The sequence below is a fragment of the Lissotriton vulgaris genome, chromosome 11 (assembly GCF_964263255.1).
Source record: "Lissotriton vulgaris chromosome 11, aLisVul1.2, whole genome shotgun sequence".
NCBI classification, from domain to species: Eukaryota; Metazoa; Chordata; class Amphibia; order Caudata; family Salamandridae; genus Lissotriton; species Lissotriton vulgaris.
In genome coordinates this window covers 1,071,444,597-1,071,469,826 of record NC_141699.1, presented here as the reverse complement: position 1 = coordinate 1,071,469,826, position 25,230 = coordinate 1,071,444,597, and the positions used below count along the sequence as shown (strand labels likewise).

Sequence of the window (25,230 nt, the reverse complement as noted above, 5' to 3'; positions counted from 1 at the left end):
GAAGATACCAGTGGGTTGCTTTTTCCTGTTTTCATTAGTACGTTGAAATTAATTTCTCTCATAACAATAGTGTATGTTACACATCTGACCAATGTAGATGTTGTAAGTAATTTGTATATACATCCTTAAAAATCAGCCTTTGTAAACTGAACTTTTGAGTACTTACAATCTCTTGTCTTGGAATATGTTGATCACTCAACTTGTTAGACACAAAATATGAATGTTGGGCCTTTTAGTCCTAGGTTATAGGCAGCATGTGATGTAAATACATGTTTTATAACATTGTACTGTTCTTATAAATTGTATTTTTAATGTATTCAATTTGATAATATAGGCCACCTTAGTATTGTTTTTTTATAATCTTTTCTTTACATGTAATTGCAGATTATAAACTTGTGGCTCCTGAAGAAGGCGTTTTCGCCGAAACGCGCGTTGAGTACTGCTTCTTCATCCTGTTTGTGGGCACCACTGATTATTAGATGGTGTCTTTTTTATGTATAAAGATTGTATATTGTGTTATTGGATGTATTAATTGCATATAATTTTATTGTACTGTCATATAACTTGAACTCCCCAGTTCCTTATATGATTTTTATTAAGTATATTAAAAACATGTTCATTCTTAATTAATGATTTTCTTATTATTCTTTTAACTGTCTGCCTGTTCCTATCACCACTGGGTCCATATAATTTGTTGTCTACTATTAAGATTGCCTAGGAATTTTTTACATACACTCTTCGGCTGGTGTGCCTGAAGGCCCCGGTAAAGAGAGTTGACATAACCTGAAAGTCGAGCAAACACCAAGGGGCCCATTAGGATGGCGGGCGGATTACCCCCACCAGGCTGGCGGTAGCCTCCGCCAGCCTGCCATCCGCACCTAAATTCCCCCCCCCGCCATATTAGGATGGCGGGGGGGGACCGCGTAGGATGGAAAGACCGTCTGCCGCTTTTCCGCCCCGGTCGCCTTGTGGCCGGGGCAGAAAAGGTTTAATATGGTGGCGGTGCCTATGAGACACCGCCAGCCATATTAGCATGGGCTTAGTTAGATCGCCGCCACGGAAAGGCATGCACAGACCCCCTGCGGGGGCCCGTTGCGGGCCTCCAGGGACTCCGGGGAGGGTGAGGATGCACATGGGGGTACCTATGCTACCCCCAGCATTACAAAGTACAATGTGGCAGGCACCGCGCGGTGCCTGTCACGTTGTGCTTTGTACTGCATTGCACGTATCTTAAGCATTGCGGCGGGCAGTGCATTCAGCACCACCCGCCGCAATGCTGAAGATCCTGGTTGCGCCCGCCACTATGGCGTGCGCATCCTAATGCCCCCAACGGGACCCACACCCTTATGGCGGCGGTCCCTAGACACAATAGGATGACGGGCGGACAAAGTCCGCCCGTCATCCTAATGGGCCCCTAAATTCTTTTTTATTTTTTTTTTTTAATTTTTGGAAAACCTTTATTGTACAATAGCAGAAAACAAATACGGGCCTACAACCACCCGGCCGGCCTCGACATCATTTCAAAGCACATTAGCAGGCAAGACGGCAACTCGGTAGCTTCTTAAAATAAAATGCAAGCAAATGAAGTTACACTGGCAATACGTGCACTACCGAGAAGAAGGAGAATTGAAGGTTTAATTTTATAGGTTCATATAACACAATAAGATAGTAAACGTTAAAATGGATCTGAGTGCAAACAATCCGTCTAAATACGGTCATGGGTGACGTCCAGCAAGAAAAGGGGCAAGCAGTAATACAGAACCAAAATGGCGGCACCAGGACATCGTAAAAGGAGCGATGATCACAGATCATGATACGTGCCAGACGCCACCCACCCCACCTCAACACATTCCATTGACCCAGGGAAAAAGGAAAAAGAAAAGGAAACGGAGAAAAAGGAGAAAAAATTAAGGCCCATAGGAACTGAAAACTGACAAAGAAAAATTCCCCCCACCCAACACGCATGCAGAGGCTACGGCCTACCCCCCCCCCCTAGCAGTGTGTCTGTCGCCCAATAAAGAGTACCCGAAATGAAGAAGAGAAGAAAAGGAGGAAAAAGATGTACCTGTATAACCGGAGGAGGGCCAGACTTGTGTGTCCAATAGACAGCCAAATTGTATAACTACGGCCACCCCGCCCCCGACCCCAAGCGAAAAAGAAACAGACCCAACGCCTGGCTCTCCCGTCTACCCACCACAGTCCCGGCAAATCAGTCCACTAGAAGCAAACAAGAAAGAAGAATCGTCTTCACCCCTGTCCCCTGCGATCCAGCGCGCCAACCAAATGTAGGAACAAAACAGCGTCAGGTGCAGAGCAGGCAGTCTCAGGAACCACCACGGGACAAAGCGCTTGCCACCAATGTCCGACCAGTTCAATGCCATGTGTTCCAAAACTGTACAGAGAGAAGCAGTACAACGCAGCGAATCTCCAATGACAACCCATCGAGGCAATAGGGACATGGACATGCCACAGTAGCCAGTGCCATCAGCAGTTCCCATAGAAAGTCCAGAACATGGCGCCCAGTGGCACCTCTCCAGCCGGTGCGATGTTCAGGAGCCCCATTACATTCCACAGTTAACGCAGACAGGGTCGAGGCGGTCACTGGTTCCAGTTCCACTGACACCCCCATGTATGTCTGGCCAGGCGGCTCACCACAATCGAGCTCAGGGTGTGGCGAATCGTCCCTCAGATGGACGCTGGCTCGATCAACGGGGGCAGCGCGAGTACAATGGCGTCCAGTCGACTCCCCAGCTCCCAAGCTTTGGACCGCACATCCGCTCGCAAGGCAGCCAGGGCGCCGAGAATGTCCCCTATGCTCAGGAGAAGAGGACGCCATATCATCATGCCCGTGGGGCTCATGGGCATACGGCAATTCTTGGGTCCCTCCGCCGACACCACTTTCCAGCTGCACGTTAATCCTGCGGCGCCTCGACAATCGCGGCCAGATCTCGGGGACAAGGGCTTCGCTCTCCATAGCAGCGATACCCCCGGTTGTAGTGCAAGGGCAGCAGACTTAAACACTCTCGGTGGCTGGTCGGGTCTTCAGCAGCAAGCTCAGGAGCGCCCGGCTGAAAATGGCCCCCGGGAAGTCGTCGGAAAGCGAAGGCACACAAAGACATCCAGGGAAGGGATACAAAAGTATCACTGAATGCCGCGGTAACAATGCAACGTGGAGATAAAAGAGAGCAGATGCCACACTGTCGCTGATAACTCGTTACAGCAGCAATTCGCCGCCAGCCGACTCCGACCTGCCGTCTATCGCCGCTGTTCACTCCGCCGGGGCCGGCCACCCTCGAGAACAAAGACCTGGTCGCCGTCCGGAAACGCCGGGAAGAAGACTGGGACGTTCCTCCGCTTCTGCCGTGTGGAGCGCGACGGGGAGCACACCGTCGGGTGCAGCGTCACTTTCCGATTCCGAAACCGCTAAAAGGGCTCAGGAGAGATTGCAGGATAGTTGGCGGCTCGGAAGGAAAATCGAACGGACCAGCGGAGCCGAGGGTTTAGGCGGCCATCATGGTCGCAGGCTAGGCTCCTCCCCATCTGCAGCCAGTAATGCTTTTTAAGGGGATGCTGAATATGTAGCCCTCTGGGGACTTTCATTTTGTACCAGCTGAAGTCTCTTCGGCAGCTTTGTGTCCATGTGACTCATTTTAACATCTTGTCAACAACTCTGACATATAGGTTATTTACTGTATTCAAATGATGTGTCACACTAATTTGTACTCAATTTTGACATAGAGGTTATCCGTTCTCTAGGTACATTGTGTTCTTGTCATCTACTAGAAGATACCAGTGGGTTGCTTTTTCCTGTTTTCATTAGTAAGTTGAAATTAATTTCTCTCATAACAATAGTGTATGTTACACATCTGACCAATGTAGATGTTGTAAGTAATTTGTATATACATCCTTAAAAATCAACCTTTGTAAACTGAACTTTTGAGTACTTTACAATCTCTTGTCTTGGAATATGTTGATCACTCAACTTGTTAGACACAAAATATGATTGTTGGGCCTTTTAGTCCTAGGTTATAGGCAGCATGTGATGTAAATACATGTTTTATAACATTGTACTGTTCTTATAAATTGTATTTTTAATGTATTCAATTTGATAATATAGGCCACCTTAGTATTGTTTTTTTATAATCTTTTCTTTACATGTAATTGCAGATTATAAACTTGTGGCTCCTGAAGAAGGCGTTTTCGCCGAAACGCGCGTTGAGTACTGCTTCTTCATCCTGTTTGTGGGCACCACTGATTATTAGATGGTGTCTTTTTTATGTATAAAGATTGTATATTGTGTTATTGGATGTATTAATTGCATATAATTTTATTGTACTGTCATATAACTTGAACTCCCCAGTTCCTTATATGATTTTTATTAAGTATATTAAAAACATGTTCATTCTTAATTAATGATTTTCTTATTATTCTTTTAACTGTCTGCCTGTTCCTATCACCACTGGGTCCATATAATTTGTTGTCTACTATTAAGATTGCCTAGGAATTTTTTACATACACTCTTCGGCTGGTGTGCCTGAAGGCCCCGGTAAAGAGAGTTGACATAACCTGAAAGTCGAGCAAACACCAAGGGGCCCATTAGGATGGCGGGCGGATTACCCCCACCAGGCTGGCGGTAGCCTCCGCCAGCCTGCCATCCGCACCTAAATTCCCCCCCCCGCCATATTAGGATGGCGGGGGGGGGACCGCGTAGGATGGAAAGACCGTCTGCCGCTTTTCCGCCCCGGTCGCCTTGCGGCCGGGGCAGAAAAGGTTTAATATGGTGGCGGTGCCTATGAGACACCACCAGCCATATTAGCATGGGCTTAGTTAGATCGCCGCCACGGAAAGGCATGCAGAGACCCCCTGCGGGGGCCCGTTGCGGGCCTCCAGGGACTCCGGGGAGGGGGAGGGTGCACATGGGGGTACCTATGCTACCCCCAGCATTACAAAGTACAATGTTGCAGGCACCGCGCGGTCATCCTAATGGGCCCCTGAATTCTTATGAAGTTACGGGAGTAATGAAATGGGACTGTTTTGGCAAAATATTTAGGATCTAAAACAGGTCTTTTTTAAGAGTGGCTTTACTTCACAAATCTTGAACAAGGAGGGAATAACCAGATTCTAAAGTTTTGCTAAAACTCTGAATATAAGTATTTTGAATTACAACAATTGTTATTTCATCCAACCACATGGGCAGTCAGGGGACACCTAGGCTCACACTGTTTTTAAAATCTTTCAAAAAGATTCCCCCTGTGAGAGGCTGAATTTGATCTAAAGCACAGGTCAGGTGTGTAATCTGCCTAAATAGATTAATAACACTGAGTATGGGAATGCTTTTCTTTAAAAACCTCTGGGTGAATTCTTGAGATTTTATTGTCAAAAAATGAAAATGATACTTGTGTTTCACAAAACTCATGAGAAGAGGAAACTACCGATTTGCCCACTGACGAAAGTAGATGCTTCAAGCTCCTTTAAAATATTTTTTTGAAACAAACTTTATTGGGTTTTCTTTTCGCTGTTTACCATACAATAAAACAATTACATTGTGCATGTTTCTGTGCAGTATAAGGCCTGTCTCCAGTATGTTATCTAGCCATTCTCGTTATCATCTCAGGAATTCCCACCAACATTTATTTCTATGCATTAAATTCTCCCTTCAGGCTGTACAGCACATGCATCAAAATATTCCTAACAAATCAGTACCCAATAACCCCACCCTCCTCCCTGCTAACACTGCCCCCCTCCCGACTCCGGCACTGACTATGTAACATATAAATCTATTAAACGTCTTCCGTTAGTTGGATTGTACTGTGTCTAATGTCTGATCCCACCGCTTCATCTAGTACCTACTGGGGTTGACACACACATTATTGTGTGATTGCAGTTAGTATTGAGTGTTTGGAACGCCTGAAGCAGCATCCAGATTGATGTTTCTATATGCTTCCACTATTGTGTCCCAGTCCAAGGAGATTAGATGCTTCCTGAGACCACGGGCTTCCTCTCTACGCAGCGCCGCGCTTTCAGCTCCCGCCCATCGAAGCCTTTCAGTATACCCCATACCTAGGGTGGGGTCTCTGGCTGACTTTCAGCGCATGGTGATGGCCCTTTTTGCAACTATAAGCGCCAGGTCCAGAAAGCGAAGTTGAACCTTTTGTGTCTTCGTCCGTTTGCAAATACCTAATATACATTCTAGAGCCGTGTTCCCCATGGGCAGGCGTGTTATGTTCCCTAGCACTCGTGTAACCTCCCTCAACACATCCACACCATATGGAGGAGATCTGCTTCAGGCAATTTGCATCGGGGTCAGTAGTGTGCTGTTTCCGGGTACATTCTATGGAGCCTTTGCAGCGTCAAATAAGCTCTGTGTAGAAACATACTTTGGATAAACTTGAATTTGGCATTGCGCAGTATTTTTCGTGGGTATTCCAATATGTCCCCCCATTCTCTGTCCGTCAAGTCCCGTCCCACATCTGTCGTCCACTGTGCCCGCGTAACATCCAGCAGGATTTGGGCATGTGTCCGCATACTTAGGTATAGCCATTTAATAAGGTGGCTGCAGCATCCCATGTAATGCAGAAATTTAACAAGTTCATTTGTCTGAGGTTCCTCCCGCTCTGGGGCCCATTGTTTAATATAGTGCAGTAGGGCGGTGTGTGTCATGTAGAGTGTGGCCGGAGCTTCCGTGGCTCGTATGAAAGTGTTGTGGTCCTTAAGTGTCCTCCTCCCAAACAAATCACCAATAGTCTCCACGCCTACGTCCATCCAGGGTCCAAGTACCCTTGGTGTTAGTGTGCCGCTTGCCAATGGTATTCCCACCAATGGAATGTTCACGGCATATCTACCGCCTTTAGAGGTATATTGCAGCGCCCTCTTCCAGCACTGCAGCCTCGTCCGAAGGAGGTCCGGCAGCGCGTGGTGTGGCCTACCGTGGGGCAGTAGAAAAGCATTGAGCGTTCCCTGCTCGATGTGCCTGGGACTGTAATCAATTTACGGTAAGTTGCGTCCTGCTGTCCAATAAGACAGCCACTATACCTGACAGGCATAGTAATAAGCCTAGAAGTCTGGCGCCCCAGTCCGCCTTGCCGTGTGTTGACTTGTAATTTCCGAAGACTTATTCGCCATTGACCAGTCCCCCATAATAAATCTACCAGGAGAGTGTCTAGTGTGTTAAAAATCGTTGCAGGTATTAACATTGGAAGGTTCGTGAAATAATACAAAAGACAGGGAAGGACCACCATCTTGGACAAAGTCACACGTCCTATAGCCGATATTGGTAACGAGGTCCAGAAAGCTACCTGCAAGCGTATGCCCCGAATGGCCTTGCCCAGGTTGCCCTCCAACATGTCCGCCTGTGAACAGTACACATTAATGCCCAAATATTTGAAGGTCTGTGGGGCCACCAGCAACTGGAGGTCTCCGAAAGCAATATAGTCCGGGTGTGTTTGGTCATGAAAGAAAAAGCATTGGATTTTGATTCATTGATGGATAATCATGATATCATTTTGAGCGTAGTAAAGATACGGTGAAGTGGGCCCAGTCCCTCCAACAGATCGCTCACATATAGTATAAGATCATCAGCATATGCTGATACCAGGTGTGTTAAGGGACTATAGGGACACCGCACCATGCGGCATCTTGATGTATACGGAGTGCCAATCTCTCCAGTGCTAAAACAAATAATATTGGGGACAAGGGGCAGCCTTGACATGTTCCCCTGTGGATGCCATATTCCCTGGAGATAAGCTTCCCAGTTTGGACTCTTGCAGTGGGCGCTGCATACAGTAGCTTCACCCATTTTACGTATTTGGGGGTAGGCCAAATCGTGCAATGGCCCTAAACATGTATTCCCACGACAAAATATCAAATGCTTGTCTCATGTCCAGGGTTATGCAAACGACGTTCCGATATTGCCAAACGACGTTCGGATATTGTGTGAGAGCAGCAGACATGATCTGGTGCAGTCTGCGAAGGTTTAATGAAGTGCTCCTAGCCAGTATAAACCCACACTGATCGGTGAGATTCTAGAACGCACTTCCTCTATCCGTGATGGGTAGAATTCTGGTTACTAAGATGATGTTTCCCCCCCGCTGCCTGTATACACTGCAAAACCCATTGTGTGATATCCCAGGTGCCACATTCAAGGACATCGATAGTTTACCCATCTCATCATTATGGGCTGGTAGGAGAAGTAGGGTTAGATTGGATATTTTGAAATTGAACACAGAAGATGTAGATCTTAACCCTCCAGATCTAAAATTATATTATCTGGCGGCACAGCTGCAGCATTTTGTTAAATGGTGTGAAAAGGCAGCTGGTGGGAAAAAAGATTGATACAGAGACATTGGGGGAGGAAAACTTGCTATTACATTTTGATTAGGGGCGTGTCCCCAAGTACTGCCCTCACATTATACAACATATGGCTTATGCCTGGGAAGTAGAGGTAAACAAAGTGCTGTGGGGTCCAATTTTCTCCAGCTCTTTAGATATTACAAGGTTGTAGTCGTTCAGTAATATATATTTTTTGGTGTCCTCATCTCACCTTAGGCCGAAGCAGATTTTTCAAGCCGGATTCTGTGTAACTGGGCGCCCTTCGACTCACTGCATGGATCTAGGCCCCCATGGCCTTCCTCACGTGGTTGAGGTCAGGTGTAATCATTGGTCCAGGATTCGGGCACCATAGATCTAACAGTTTATCAAGTGTAGGCGGCGTCCCCAAATTAAGAGAGTAGACCAGATGTTATCATATGTTCCTGACCTGCCTCCCTGATCTAGGCATGCCGGATCCACCTTAAACAAATTTCCCTCCTTTCTAGAATAATAAAATACAAAAATAATCCCTCATCGAAGTGTGACAGCGCCTCCTTTGTAACATCATTTTAGCCAAAAATCACCAGATTAACATCCATTCCTAAATCTATTCTTGGACATTGTGGAACAAGATGTAAAAGCAATAAAGCTGACGATATTCACATGTTTTATGAAGGCTTAGAATTAAGTCTATTCTGGAAGAATGTGGGAGAGACCTTGATAGCTATTTTTGGAATAGATTTGGGAATGGATGTTAATCTGGTGATTTTTGGCTCAAATGATGTAACAAAGGTGGTGCTATCGCAGTAATATTAGCAAAGATATGACCATAGCGCTCTGGAGGTAAGGTGGGTGTCATACTCTAGGAGACTAATATACAAGTGACGTATTTGTCACCTTTACAAAGACACAAGCTCTATTTGGGGTACACCGGAGACAGCTCCAAGAATATGCAAAATTGACAATTGTTGCACAGTGAACGGGAGGGAGTGCCCCATGTACTATATCAACACTAGATGTATTGCTGGAAATGTATCAGAGTCGTTGACTAATTACTCACACACGGCAAACAGCCTTTACACCAAGGTTTTAACCCACTTGTCACTTTTAGCACGCATATTTTTACAATGTGTATGTTTTTACGAAGGCCACTACCACGCCATTAGGAACGCGATTGCCAAGGCTAGTTGGGGGTTGTCTTTAAATGAAAAAACAATGAGCGGTAATGGCATCTGTTGTAAAAACATACACGTTGTAAAAAATGTGTGGTAAAAAACGTGGTTAAGGCTTGCAAACTATTTCCCTGCCTTGTTCCATCGTACAACCCTTACACACATAGAGCCCTGAAAGGGGATGGACAAATGAGTGTAATGAAACTAGTCAACTATGGGATGCGGACTGGGAGGTGCTGGTGAACACAGGAATTTGAAACAACATGCGCACTGGTTCTGGGTGCCTGGCAATGCCTGGTTCAAACGGACCCATTTCAATTTCTTCCACCGCACTTTCATGAATCCCCTTAAAAATGTATCCTAATAGATCTCCTATGTGCCCAAGGTACAAGGAATGCGAGGTCACATTTGCACATATGACATGGCTGTGTGCAAAGGTTATGGACTACTGGCTTTGAATGTTCTATAGACTAAAGATAATAACAAATACAGCCATAAATGCAACAGTCACATATTGCATACTGGGAATCATACTGAAAGCCATAGGAATGAGAAGGCAACATAAATTTGCTCTAATGGTGTTGGCATTGGCTAAAAGACGCATAGCCACCCGTTGGACCCGACTAGAGGGGCCAACGGTAGCACCATGGGTGAGGGACCGATCAGAGTGGTCCCAGCAGACGAACTTAGAATGAGGGAAGTTAGAACGGACGATAAGGTAATGGAAGACTTGCTGATGTGGTCCATGATGATGCATCAGGAGGTGGGGAAGATGGAAGAGAGGCAACAGGAGCACCCAATGAGGAGTGAATAAGAGCAATAGAGATCTGACAGTTGGGAATGATTAATTATGTGTTTTAGTAAGAATACCTACTAGATATATAGGGTGATGCATAAAGCTGTGGTGTAGTAGTGGAACATGTCATGTAAGGATTGCAGAGGAAGATACATGTGCGCATGAGTGAGCATATCGACACACACACTTTAACAGAAGAAAATTACATTCTCGTTTAATAGTCTTAAAGACATACCTGTAGGAGAGTGTCGTAATAAAGGTTAAAATTTGTCGCCAGCAGGTTTCCAAAGAAGGGGACAGGAGTTGGCCCTGGCGGGAGCTGTCTTCGTGACCATCGCTGTCTCAGAAACTGTGCAATGAGGACGCAGGCCAGCAGGGCAGCTAGGAACTCAAAGGCCAGCAGCATCACGTCCTCCAAGGCGATCTCTCCCTCTCTGGGTTTCCCTTCCCTCTTTCTCCCCTATCCTCTCACTTTCTCTATTTCCTCCCTTTATCTCTCTTCGACGACTCTGCTCTCTCTTACTCTGTACCTCAGCTTCCCCTCTCCCACCTCTATCTTCTGCAGTCAAGCCTCTCCCTCCTTGTGTCTTGCCTCCTCTGTTTTCTCCCCTCTTGTTCTCTCAGATATATGACTTTATTTTAAATGCTTCTGCCTCTTCTCTCTTGATTCTTGATGGACTTGGTTCACTCAGAGTGCCTGGGCTCTCCCTGCCTTGCTCTGACAGCCAGACTTCTGGATCTGAAAAGGATAAGATGAGTGTTACCAATTCCAACCTCCAGGGAGCTTTATGCTTGTGACCGGGACAAATCCCTTACAGGGTGTACCAACACGAGGTTGTTTATTACATGGGCAAATATAGACACAAAGCACTGCAGGACATTGACCTAAACCCCGTGTAAGGATGTGCCTCCTGGTGTTTGCCTTTTGGCACAAAAGTGCACTGACTGCTCCTCTTTGTACTGAACTTTTTAGACTCAGCTGTGCCTGAAGACCTTTGCCCATCTCGGATGAGAGTAGTCTGTGAATGTTGGTCACTCTACTGTCAATTCACCAAAATGCCAGGGATAGCAGAAGGGGCATCACACGCCATTTTACCTTTACTTTTACTCACACACACATGCTTACACAGTGCTTTACGTGGGCTGGGAAAGGTGAGGGTCTCATGAGGGGCGTGACCATGAAATGTTACTAGTGCTTTAAAGGGGCTGTTGTGTAGTTTCTAAGAATCCCCAGAACCTGCTTGTTTTGGATAACCTAAACCGAGGGTTTGATGTCCCAACCGCTTCCGGACACCTCCGAAGGATATGTCCGCCATTAGACCAGCTAGCTCTACAGTGCCACTACAACCCCCGTATCTTACAGTGGTGTCTGTAGTTTCTGGCTACCACTGAACATGACAACCCCGATTCCTCAGGGATCGAGGAAAACAGTACAGTACTTTTCGCTCAGTCATTCGTGCTTACTTATTCTAAGAAAATACACAGAATGGCGATTAGGACGTTTCAATCAGTATTGATTGATCCAGTGTCATTTTTGTGTAAAACATTTTTGCTGCAACAATCAGGAGGCAGAAGCATACGAAAGAATTCGCAAGTACTAATATGGTAAACAGTAGATATATTTCTTCCATAGTGCTAAAAAGATACCATATACAGTTCAGATAAAACAGTAGCATTTGTATACTCCTATTAGGCACGACCCACGTAATTTTCCTAAACGTGCCTAGCCTAGATATGTAGGTGTAGCATGTATACGTGTATAGGTATATACGTTTATAGCCAAGAATCCCCCAAGGAAGAACCAACCCCCTCATCTGATGGTAGAGAATGAAGGACCACGTCTCTGTTCCGTGGGTGACACCCGGCAATGGATGTCAGATTGATACGTGTCGAAGATTCAGTGTGCAGGACCCTGTGTCAGCGTAGAAGGAATTCTCCTCTAATTTGCAGGGGGGATTTAAGGGTCTTATATACTAGAGTGGTCACTGCAGGGTTTCTTCTAGAATCGATATGTTTTGAAAACAATCATAAATGTTTTGGAAACAATCGTAAATGTTTTCTAAAACAATGCGAACATGCACAGCGGGCTGTTGGCCAATGATGAAAAAAGTGGTGAAAATTATACAGAATAATTATGCATTGCCCGAGGGCATGTTTATGTACGCCAGGTACAGGGATTACAGTAGAGCACTAAGAACCTGTTGTAGTAGAGTTAGGAGCAAGCAACTAAGTAAAAGGTCACCTGTTTCAGAACCATTATTGTCGTGTGGATGGGACAATGTATGTCCCATCCTCCTCCATGCAGTCGCCGTCCAATTTTATTAGCAAGGTAATATGCCTACCACGTTCCTACGGTTCTCGTGATAGAAAATAAGTAGCATCAAATGAAGCGCGTTCCTGGGGCGATGCTGCTGTTAGGGAGAAAACTCGTTTTTGCGCGAGAGGTCAACAATTATACATCCAACAAGCAATATGAAAACAAGAATATAGAAACACTCATATTTTTGGTGCCGGAGCAAGAAAGAAAGGAGAAGTTACAGGGGGAGTGGTCCAAAATGAGGACAAGAGAGACTGTTTATTGGTTGAAGTGTTTGTATTGTATTTCCTTTCCTGAGTGTTATGGGAAAGGTAGTTTTTGTGATATATGTTGTGCTGGAGCATGGAAATAAAGGTAAGTAACGCCTAATTCTCACCTCCGGTCCTGACATAGAATAAGGTCTAAGATTCGGAGATTGAGAAGTGGAGAAAAAGGGTGTACATGTCTAACAGAATGAACATATGTTAGAAATGGGATCTCTGGTTGGCTAAGGCTTGTGCCAAAGCCAGGCAGAGACCACCACTCTAGTCAGAGCAAGGGAGTTACACGCCAAAGATAACCCCCGCTCACCCCCTTGGTAGCTTGGCACGAGCAGTCAGGCTTATACCGGAGGCCATGTGTAAAGCATTTGCGCACGCACACAGCAACAACATCCGAGTCATACTACAAAAGGAACTCCACACAGGGTTATATCAAAAATAGAAAAACAGGGGGTGAGGTTTTACCAGCACATAGCCCATGCAGCAATAAGTATGAGAGAGGTTATTTTGAAGTGGCCTCAAAGGAACCAAGGACAGCTACCACCCACCGCTGTCAAAAAACAACAATTACAAAGTAACTGTTGTCACAATAGAACAAACAAATAGGATTCCCTGAGCACAAGAGTACACGTATCTGTGAGTTTTACAGATAAAGTCTAATCCAAAAAATCATTGTCCATATCTGTGCATCCATATTATGAGATGTCCTTATTTTATTTTCTAAGTCCAAGATGTTCACGCTGGTTAGAAAATAGGATCGGACGGCCGGTTGTTGGGGGAACCCGAGATATTCATGATGGTTCCAGAGAACTAAGGCTGATATTGCCTGATCTTACATATAAAGAAAACTACACTAAGGATGACAGTAACTATTGTCATAATTGAAAGACCATTTGAAGGCGACTTATAAAATATAGGTCTTTGATACGAGCCAGATTGTTTTTGAAACTAAGAGTGAGGACAGTTTTAGGCCCTGAAGAAGTCATTGGGTAATGTCCCTTGACGAAACACGTGTTGGCGTTTGGCTGTTATATATTGTATCAAGACTGTACTGCTGTATCCACAAGTCTTCGTGAACATCTTGGACTGAGAAAATAAAATAAGGACATCTCATAATATGGATGCACAGATATGGACAATGATTTTTTGGATTAGACTTTATCTGTAAAACTCACAGATACGTGTACTCTTGTGCTCAGGGAATCCTATTTGTTTGTTATATCAAAAATAGCCTTTGTATTCTCATAACACATTAGAATAGTAAACACTATTATACATGGTGCCACCTGGCACTAGGTCATATCTACAAGGGATTATTTACACCTGACAGGGCCCACTGGACCACTGTCAGAACCAACACAAAGCAAACTTAGTAAAAGGAAAACATATTTTAAACGTACAACCAGTAACCAGAATTTTAAAGCCAAAAACCGGGACATTTCACAAAAATAGAAGGACTACAATTTTTACTTAAAAAGAGCCCACAGAATGACAGCCCTCATCAGCAGAGAATTACAGAACAGGCAGCTATAACATACATAAAATGCAATTTTAAAACCCAATAGCTTGTCTGTTAATTAAATTGCTTTCTTGAAACAGCTGCTGACTATTCTTGCTTTGCAAAACATAAAAAGCTCCTACCACAGTTTTCAGTCGACCCTCTATAAAAACCAGGCCATCAGCTAAATTTCCTGAAATCTGTCGGGACAGCTGGTGGAAAACCGGGACCGGCCTGGCAAATCCGGGATGCCTGGTCACCCTGCACAGCAGCACCCCCTTTGCTAAATGAAAGTGGAACTGCAGTACCAAACCTGCGCAAAGTAATAACCGAGCAGGCGCTCTCCTCTAGGATCAAGCACAAGGATTCTGTGCAGATAAAATTGTCACTTTGTGAGACAGAGGCTAAACACACCCAATCCTCTGAGAAACCAAACACAACCAAAGCATACCTTTGGTGAGCAGTGCATGTCAACATACTCAGATTCTTATTTATTGGTTTCAGGGCTGCAACTCCTCAAATGGATTTGAAAAGGTAAAACCTCTAATGGGAAAACCTGGTCCATGTATAGGCCCGTGCTCCACTGGGTTTGCTTGAGCTTGTGACTGTGACCCGATCCAGCGGGACCAGATAGCCGTGTGTGGCGCTTTGTGCTTCTGGGTGATATTTTTGGCAAAAACTTTAAAAATATACAACTCCAGTTCTTCGAATTAGACTTTTGTTATTTTAGGACGCTGGTTCTTTATATAGAGGACCAAAACGAGGTACACTGTATAAAGAGTCCAGGCATCCCTTATTGGTTTACAGATTCAAAAATAAGAACACTAAATGCTGTCTTTTGTGGCAGTGTGGGGAAGCAGTTTAGGCTTATCAGAGGGTAGTACCAAGTATTTGTTGCACTCACAGAGGCAATAAATGAAATACTGAAGAATAAGTTAGAGACCAATTTAAAAAAAGTCATTACTCTGCAATTATTACCTATGGACAGGCATATGTTGCATTCAGTAATTTGAGGTTGGCTCCGGGGGGGAGTGGGGGGGGGGGAGGGGTGGGGGGGGGTCTCCTTCAGAACTTAGGGATGGTCAGAGGGACCCAAAGTCCAAAGTACCACCTGTAGTTACTAGTTACCCGAGAGGTGCTGGTTGGGTTGGTAGTTTTGCGCGCTACGCCGCTGGAAAGAAGTGGGGCCACCTGGAAACAAGCTGCAGAGGGGGGGAAGGGGGGGCTTTGGACAAGTCCGGGAAGTTCCAACTGAAGGCTCAGGTCACAAGGAGCAAAACGACGCAGCCTTTTTCATGGGAACCAAATTGGGCCGCTCTGGTTTAGAGTAGATAGGTCGGCTGGGCTCTGTGCGTCCAAGGCTATCACAGTTGTTGGTCTCAACGGTTACGGGTGCAGAAATCAGGACAGCTGAGCTACTCTAGAAGTGGGTCTTTTAGGTTCTGATGTTCTTCCACGACTGCTCAGTCTCAGTGACGTTAGAGTCCTCACTGGAATTAAACAGGCCTTGGGTGCTGCAAGGGGTCCAGGAACGCCAGGTTTTGTGTGACTGCGGTCAGTCCTGGTGTCCTCTCACTGAATACAGGGGGGGGGAGGTCTGACCTTCAGGAGCACTGGTGCTGCTTCCTGGGTGGCTGCTGCATCCGGATGGCCAGGGAGTGGCAACAAGGTAAACCGGACTCTGCTTCTTCGGAGCCTGCAGACTGCATGGGTGTAGCTACTCTACGCTAATGGAGATTGCTGACAATTTGCGAAGGGCTGGCAGTCTACCAGGGGTTTTGGTAGTTGCTCAGCTCCAGGACAAGTCACTTGGCACTAATTGTCCATACTGGTGCAGGCAGGTAGGATTTGGCACCAAAAGTTCACAGCAGTCTTCCGTTCTCGTTTTCTCATGGGTCTTCATAGTCTTCTTCTTCTGTATCCGTCAAATCTAAGTTCTTGGTATCAGGAGTGCCTCCTAAATACTCAATTTAGGGGTGTTAAGGGGAGTGGCAGGTCATAACCAATGGGCTCCTTACCATTATGGTGACTACACCCTCTTTATGACCAGGAATTACATCGAGACAGCCGTGAGAGTTGTGTACCAGAGTCGAGAAGGCACAGAAAAACAGGAACCAATGCCTGAATGAGTTCTATGCTAGAGTGATGTCATGTCCAGAGGCTGTGACTTTACTCACAGCTGAAGTCGTGTGGCTTCACATAGCAGTGCTGGAGAGATGTTACTCTTTTCTAGACTAGTATGAGGTCTGGAAAGATTACAGAGTGAAAGATTTGCGGGAATATGTATCCATCAAACCCCCCTGTATAGGAAGAACCGTTACAAGATTGCAACTGGAGATGTATTGTTAGGAGGACACAGAAAAATAATTTGGAATGCCAAATTATATATATATCAAGAGAAGATATAGGGGTTGCAAGGGTGACTCACAGGTGCCTGAAAGTGGCATTGTTTAATTTGGGCCTAGTAGACATGTGGAGAGCCATACATACAGGACAAGAATACTTCTCTTTTTCACAAGTCTATGGGTAAATGCCAAAATTTACTATTTTTTGTCTTTCTACGCTTGTTGGGTAAAACAGTTTTCACATTAGGGAGCATTTCATTTCCTGATGAAGCATTTGTAGTGTTCACTTGCAAGATGGGCCTTTCACACAATGGGAAATTTGAGTGGAGGACTACCTGGGAAATCAAAGACAAAACGTCCTAGAAAAAACAGCTTGGGCACATCTTTGAACATTAACTGGGAAGCAATTAAGGCAGCCCAATCACAGAAATCTCATTTTGCTTGCAGCGCATAAGAGAATGGAGTGTTGATTAGCAGACACTTGATGGTCAATTAAGTATACTGCATTGCTCTGGCAGACATTCTATGAGAAATGCAGTAGGAGAAGGTTTCAAGCAATAGTCTTAAAAGACAGCTTAGCCAGAAACCCTTTAGAACAAGTCCAGGAGAGCAAAAGCTCTCACTGAAAAGACAGGTAGAAGCTGGCAACCAGCATTTAAAGATTTTGAGCAGCTGTAAGCAAACGGAGCTGAAACATAGGCGTGGGTGTCAAGCTGTTTGCAGGAAGTATCCACTCCGAAGATATCAGAGCAAAGGGAAGAATGTTATTGTTCTATATAAAGTGAGAATCTGTGAAATCAATTAAAACTAATAAGGCATCCAGCCCTGCTGGCAACTACTTAAGCCTCTATAAAACATTTGTAGACCTGCTGGTACCTATTTTGGCAGACCTACTAAACACCCTGAACAGGATTGTAAAACTCCCTCAGTGAAAAAGTTAGATTTTAACTTCTTTCCCAAACCTTGGAAGAACTCCTCAGTGTATGCCTCCCAGGGATGATTAACTTAGAATATTTATAGATTTGTTGGTGTCTATCGAAAATATTTAACAAAGCTCTTCCTTCACCAGAGAAGGTAGACCGATCAAGTTAGGTCCTGTGCAGGCATACACAAAGTTAGAAGGTGGCCCACCTATAATACAAAGTCCAATTCAGAAGCCTTCTCTTGACCCTACTAGCACTAGACACAGACAACGCATTATATCCGCTGGATGTTCTTGCATACGTGTTATCTAAAATGGGATTTAGGAGGCAGTTTTGGGGTGGAAAGTTGCCATTTATGAGTGCCGGAAAGATAGAATTTTCCCTATTGGGGAGAGGTAGGAGTGGAGGGGATCAGAGGTCTTCTCTTTGTAAAGTAGTACCAGCCATGGTTGCTCCCTCTCTTCATCTTTTAATTGCAGGACCCTCTGTACATTTTGCGATTGCTCTATCGCAGGGATACTCAAAGTACAGTCTGAGGGCCACATGCGGCTCTCCTGACCTTTAATTGTGCCCCCCTGGTGAACAGCAACGCTAGGCTGTTGTTCACTTGACAGTGCAAAAACATTCGGAAAGCTGTGAAACGTTGCACGTTAACTAAAATAAAGTTAAAGAAGCAAAGAATGTTACCTAGACAACTTATCTTTAGCATGCATCTGCTTTGCATCCCCCTACGCTCACGTTTTAACACCCCAACCCTCGCCCTGCTGGTATCGGTGCGGCTCTCGGGAAGCCACAGACAGTACTTTGTGGGCCCCCGGGGAAATGTTTGCGAATACCCATGATCTATCGAGTATTAACTAGAACTAGTTAACAATAGAGGCTCTTGAATAATGTCACTAAAATTTGCAAGGTAGGCAGTAACAATCTTTAGCAAATATACGTTATTCGATTTATTTTATACAATAATCATAGAAGTGCAAAACATATAAAAGTAACCTTCATATTAATATTTTAAAATATAAAACTATTATAAACAAAATATTATTGATTCTATAACCTCATACTAATAAACTCTGCTACACACAATCAGTGATAAAAGCCTTTACAAAAAGACTAAGGCCGACTTACATGGTCTAAAGCTGATATCCTTTACAAATGGTATTATGGCTACAGTAATGCATTGCATTCAAGAGTATCAATATATTGTCTACAAGTTAATAAAGTCTTTATTTTAAGTTAGCAGCACAAATAGAAACATAACCCTCATAATCTTTGCCATAAATGAAAATAATGGTTCGTCTAGGATGCTTAAAGGGAATCCAATCATGTTATTATTTTTTCCTCATTTGAATTCACTTTGGAAACTGTGTTCCTTAATTTGACCAAATTCAATGCATTCACAACGATTTAGTTTTTTATCTAAATAGTCAGGTTTGAGCCAGCTCTTGGGTCTCTCTCCATGATGATGTAATATAAATCCATTATGTTTGATTGTTTAAATAATTATGTATTTCTTTTCATTTCTAATGTTATAATTTTTTAAGTTCTCATCTGACTGGCTGTCGATTTAGTGCACTAAATCCTGTACAAATGATGTGGCTCTTCATCCATACCATTTTTTAAAAAAGAATTTGGGCCCAATATATACAATCATTAGGCCCTGAAAATGCCATATATTTATGCTACAATGTCACAATACACATGCTGGCTGATTTCTGTGGTCTATGACCAATATAATATCTATGATCACTAAATAAACTTGTTTGATCATACAACAGCTTCTGGAACTTGTATTTCACCCAGAGATATCTAGACCTCAACATCTTTGTCTTATCTAACTTCTACATTAACAATATGTCTCCAGTGTTGCTTGAGACATGCAATACGTTGGAAAAACAACATCAGGTCACAATATTCACCATTTACCATGAAGCATTTCAATCCAAATTTTGTTTCTGTTTAACAGTTAGCCTGATTTGGAAAAAAGGGGAATTGGGGAATGCAGGTGATAGACCGCTTCAGACAAACTATGCAAATTAATGTTTAACTCCTGTGTTTTCATCCTCAATAAAGGTGCACACCCTTCTTTAGACTGCTTTATGGCAAAAAGATGGCTGTCAAGTACCTTTAAGGTGGGACAAATACAGGACTGAGATGGAGACAACGGATTCCCACGCGACCGATACGTCACTCCCACCTGATCTAAAACACAAATCCATTTGGAATGTAGTGAGTTCGATTGGCATGTCAGAAACTTAAAAGAGGCTCTCAGAAGCAAACATTTGTGACCAACTGATTTGATTATTTTCTGCACAGGATTCGCCCTGCTCCCCTGTCATCACTTGATCGTTTTAATAAGATGATAAGCCCCCTTCATTTGTGTTGTCGGTTGTCTTATTCAGTAATCCTGTTTACTTGTCTTATGTACAGAATTTTAGTTTTTAACTCGTTCAATTCAGACACACATTTTATAAATTGGTGCTTCTTTGTTTTATTAAAATTGTAAAGGTTTTAAATAACCATGGTACAATAAAGTATTACCTACTTACTGTCATCACTTAGAATGAAAACGTCCAGGAACAATGATCTCTTTCTACCAGGGGAAAAGCTATAGCTATCATTAATCTGGTATAAATTTAACAGAACATTTTGTTCGGACTAATGGTGTGAAAAACAATTCGGAATATCAACAGTCATCTGCAACCCCGCTAACAACAAAACTTTAAGCAAGCCCATTGCATCAGGTATACTACTGTTCAAAATGAACCAGAGTCCATCTTGCATTTAGTGATATTCATAGCAGTAGTCTGTAAAGCTTACATCACAATTCTAATTAATTGCCGCTACAGAACCCGGTATAAAAAGCATTGTATAGCAGAGTTTGGATCAGCATTGCAATTTAATGTTCATAGTGCACAAATAATTTCCAGAACAAGTTTCATGTCTGTTTATTAATAAAATAAAATGTCACATGGTAAATACACAAATATGTTTTGTTCATACAAACTCAATACAAGAGTGAGGAGGTAAAGCAGTTATAAGAAGCCTCAAACTCAAGAGGTTTTTAAGCTCACAGGAGGAGAACATGACTTTTTGGGAAGTAGACCTCAATTCACAAAAACTTCTTTACCAATGAGATGAAGGAGGTTTCACGAAAAGCAAACACTGTTTTCACAAGAGGGTGATTATCTCTTGAGGAGGAAATCACTTAATCATAGCATTTATCACTTTTCCAGAGTATAGAGTCAACTTGAGAGTCAATCCGCACTTCAGACAAAAGTATCAATTAATGAGGCACAGATGTGACGCAAGTCTCACTTCAAGTCACAAGGCATCTGTAAACGGGGGGCATCACTACAAAAAAAGACAAGCATCACTTAGAGTGGATTGAACAACAACGCAGACAGTCAAGCATCAGGTGCTGTAAGACAGGGATCCCTTGAAGTGAGACGAGCATCCCTTCAAGTAAGACCAGCATCACTTCAACAGAGCCCAGCCTGAGCTTATTTTGAGATGAGAATCAATTTATAAAGTGAGCATCAGTTCATGTCAGGTCATCAGTTCAACAGGCGGGCACCAATTCACAGGAGACAACCGCAGTTCATGAAGCAGGAGTTGTTTCATGATCAAAAAGAGACTTCCAGGAAGTAACTTGCCAAGAGACGAGCATCCCTTCACATGAGGACTAAGTCATCTTAGAGGAGGCAGTCACTTCGCAAAATGCAGGGAGTGAAACATGTGGTAGATCTCACTCCAGGAGAGATGAACATGAGTTTCTTTCACTTCAGATGGCTGGGGATTAGTTAATGTGAGGGAAGCATCAATGCCAGAGAGGCGGTCATCAATTTATGAGGCAAAACCACTTCCGAGATAAGAGCCGCCCTTCGCCATAGGGAAAAGGGCATCTTGTGAAAGCTATAGTCAGTTCATCAAAGACAAATGACTTTACAACAGGCAGCCATCAATTCAGAAGGCAGGCACCACCTCACAAGAGAAAGGTGTTGATTCCTGAAAAGTGTTGATCACATATTGAAACAGATGTCAGTTTATAGAAGGTACACGTCAGTTCACAAGCGATAGTTATTTTCAATTATCGGGAGCGTCATCTACCCAGGGTAACAATCTTGAAACCCACTTCACAAGAAGTAAGCATCCCTATGCTAAAGTTACAGCACAAGGCAGTCGGGAGGCAATTAATGACAGGTAGAGATGGGTTGTGGCTTCATGTAACCTATATTAATCATGAGAGGGGCATTTCTTCAAGGGTGGGGCGGGCCCCTTGAGAAGAGGCTGACTATACTTCGACACAGAATAACATGAAATCCTGAGATACAAGCACCAATTTACATGGAGATCCCGCCACTTCACATGTTAAGCTTTCTTTCATAGGAGGCATGCTTGCAGGAGACCAGTGTCACATCCCTGAAGGTGGGTGAGGTGAGGGCCGGGATGTCACGTCAAGGGAAGAGTATCACTTCAAGAGGTCAAAAGGACTTACATAGGCGCTGGATGTAACACACCCTTTGAGGATGTAGCAGTAAAGTGTTTTTTAAAGCCCTACAGTGAAAATAACTTGGATTTTTTTAAAAACCATAAAAGGCTCTTTTTTCCGCGTTTTAGATTAATAAGTTTGAGATAATTATTTGATGCATAGTAACATATCCTGTGAGCCTATGATCTCAAGATCGGAATTAGTGTTAAAGTGCAGATGAAACCTGCTCGCAACATAACCACTACCCACCCTGCTCCAACGAGTTTGTATTATCTGTTGCATCGATTTCTCCTGGCACATACACCTCAGCCCTAAAGACCCCCTTTGTGCAAACAGCCATTTTAGTTCTATCCCAGTAAAAACCTGAAATGGGGCTTTTTTTCTCCAGCTTCATTGATTTCTTGAAAGTTCTGACTAAAAAAAGTGGAGTCCGAATTACTGTGGCTGTGTAATAACTAAGCCCCAGTAGAATTCAATTTTTTCAACCCATCAGTAAGGACGTACATAACTGAAACTCATACTGCAGTCTTTTCCTGTTTCAAGGTCTGCTGCATTCTTACTGCTCCAAGGTAACTTTACAATTACCTTCGAATTTCATATTTGGCCAGGCACTCATTGCTTCCAATAGTCTCGTCCAATGGCTTGCAGGAGGCTAAAAAGAACATTTTACTGCAATGCATCCAATAAAGTATCATACAAAATTACTCCTCCAAAGGCGGAAGAAAACAGTCATGGGCATGTTTACAGCACAGGGCGGAAGCAACATATTGTCAAACGTATTCATTGCAATTGGTGGTCACTCTTTCTCCTGTAAAACGAACTACTCAAGTGCCCTCTCCCAACTCCGCTCCTACTTACAACTACAGACAGAGTAAGTTCAAGAGATCCACTTTTTATGCACTTTGGTTGCATCTGCAGGAACTTGGTTTACGAGCCGAAGCACAAAAATCCAAAGCATTAGAAAAGGTCACTTGCTGGAAACTGAGGTTCAATTTGATTAACAAAGAGAGCACAACTGCATTTGGTGGATTCGTTTTCTATGAAAAGGCTGCCTTCTTTCTCTTCCCACAGGTCTGAATTCAACCATGTAAGCAAGCTTCATCGAATATACCGCCCCAAGCTCCATGGTTGAAAGCGTGTCTGATGCAAGGGCTCTTTTTCCATTCACCACAAATGGACACTGAATATTCCATCCAGGCAGTCTCTGGTTTGCTTGGACAATGATGGGGGAATGCATCAGTGTAGAGAATGACCATGGGGATGTAGGCTCACTCCCGACAACCTTAGAAGCAATCAGTCTGTAGCATTACAAGTGTTCTTTTTTCATCCACAGAAGGTAGAGACTGGTGAGTTTTCTTCTCCGGATGGCCCCACATCACCTCTTCATCACATGGGAGACGGACAGCTACGTATAAAGAAAGAAAGATGGAGAGGATTTAGAATGAAAATGATTTGCAAGATTAATCCTATAGACTTCACTTTCAGTTGGATGTAGATACTACATAACAAACTCCACTCACTCGCGAAACTCAGCGGAATGTCATGAGTTTTTCGGCACCTCTGCGAGCTCCGCCCAGGCCCAATATATAAGCTTGTGTTACAGCAAAGAAATGATGGACGGAATGCTGACAATGCAAACATTCTCCCCCAGTCAAAAGATCTGGGTTAAATCCATTGTTCTTTTGCCCACTACGTCACCCCAGTTCGGAACCAGCCATATGAAAATCAGTCTTGACCCTGTGCCCCAGGGGAACAGTCCAGACCGAACTGACAGGCAAAGTCCTCCCTGGACCGGAAACTAGCATCACGGAACCGGTTTATATAAGCTAATCAGAGTGACATCAGTTCGTCCCAAACACCCTTTCACTCATACCTGCTATAAGGGTCTATCCACTGCTTCACTACCTGAGAGCAGGGGGAGGGGTTCTTTTTATTCAGTATAGCCACTCCCTTAGAGCCGTTGGTATAGCTGGCATGTGCCAGTGTGGTGTATGGCCCCTTTCCCCAGAAATCAACAGTTCTTCTGTAGATGAGTTTCCGGTAGGAAGATTATGTATGGCTGCAGCCGTCTAATGTATTGGGCCACCAAGACTTTCAATGTTGTTTCCTTACCGCCACACCCATCCTCCCCGTTCTGCGAACTGACTTCTATAGTAAGTGACTCCCTTTCAGGGCCCTGGTTTTGTGCACCAGTGGTCAGTGTCTTGCATGGCTCTGCGCTTCTGGCGTGGAATGTTGTGAAAAGAACTGACATCAGCAATCAGGGTTGGCGTCTAAGTAGATACCGCCACATCAGCCCAGTGATCATGACGCTGACACCAACTACCGACGTGCAGGGGTGGTACTGCTGAGAAAAATATTCTACTGATCCAGTCTGACGCCTTGGAGTAATTCTAAGGTAAGGGCTCTATAAGTAATATATATCTCTTACAGATATATATCGTTACCAAAAGGTAAGTAACTTGTTCAATAGTCCCAGACACAAACAGATATGCACCAAAGTGGAAAGATACCAGTAGATTGGCGCTGCTCTGTGGGAGGACACTGATAAAAACAAGAAGGGATAAGAAGCAAGACTAACCACTAGCAATCAAGCCTTTTTAAAGGAGAATCAAACTCACAGATAAAAAGTGATGAGCAGGCTGTAAGCTCACTAAGTGCCACTAAGCCCTAGGTACAGAGGTCAGCCTCTGTACCTAGGGCATGGAAGCACCCCAAAGTCATCCCTTTGATAAACAAAAACCTTCTCTGGATCCGGAAGAACCCGGTAATTATCACCCTATTTCCCAGCTGCCTTTTTTGGCTATGCTGGTGGAAGCGCATGTGAATTCCATTTGATCTTAATTCAATGAGCAGCACAACATTTTTGATCCTTCACAGCATGGTTTTCGACCACGGCATAGTACTGAGTCGGCGCTACTGGCAGTGTCGGAATCCATTCGGAGTAGGTTGGATGTGGGATACTCGGCGGCCTTGGTCCTGTTGGACCTAAGTGCCGCTTTTGATACGGTGTCCCATGAGATTCTTCTTGAACGCCTTCTGGAAGTCGGGATTAGGGATGGGGCCTTGGACTGGATCCGGCCTTTCCTAGAGGAATGGTCCTTCCAGGTTTCAGTACCA

General features: G+C 44.1%; 2 protein-coding genes across 4 annotated transcripts in view; both read right to left on the bottom strand.

The window, feature by feature from the left end:
* The window catches only part of LOC147684113 (cytochrome P450 2J6-like), a 107,356-nt gene extending 96,253 nt beyond the window's left edge, over nucleotides 1–11,103 (bottom strand). Inside the window, exon 1 of one of the 3 annotated variants that reach the window (XM_086944483.1) lies at nucleotides 10,511–11,103. In XM_086944483.1, coding sequence (XP_086800609.1) covers nucleotides 10,511–10,681 — 171 coding nt within the window. In that variant the 5' untranslated portion in view covers nucleotides 10,682–11,103. The remainder of the gene's footprint in view (nucleotides 1–10,510) is intronic. The other 2 variants (XM_086944485.1, XM_086944484.1) reach the window with 2 other exon arrangements.
* Nucleotides 11,104–20,550: 9,447 nt separating this feature from the next.
* CAPN10 (calpain 10) overlaps nucleotides 20,551–25,230 on the bottom strand; it is a 75,355-nt gene continuing 70,675 nt past the window's right edge. Inside the window, exon 12 of the mRNA XM_086944482.1 lies at nucleotides 20,551–23,515. Within this exon, the coding sequence (XP_086800608.1) occupies nucleotides 23,486–23,515 (30 nt within the window). The 3' untranslated portion in view covers nucleotides 20,551–23,485. The remainder of the gene's footprint in view (nucleotides 23,516–25,230) is intronic.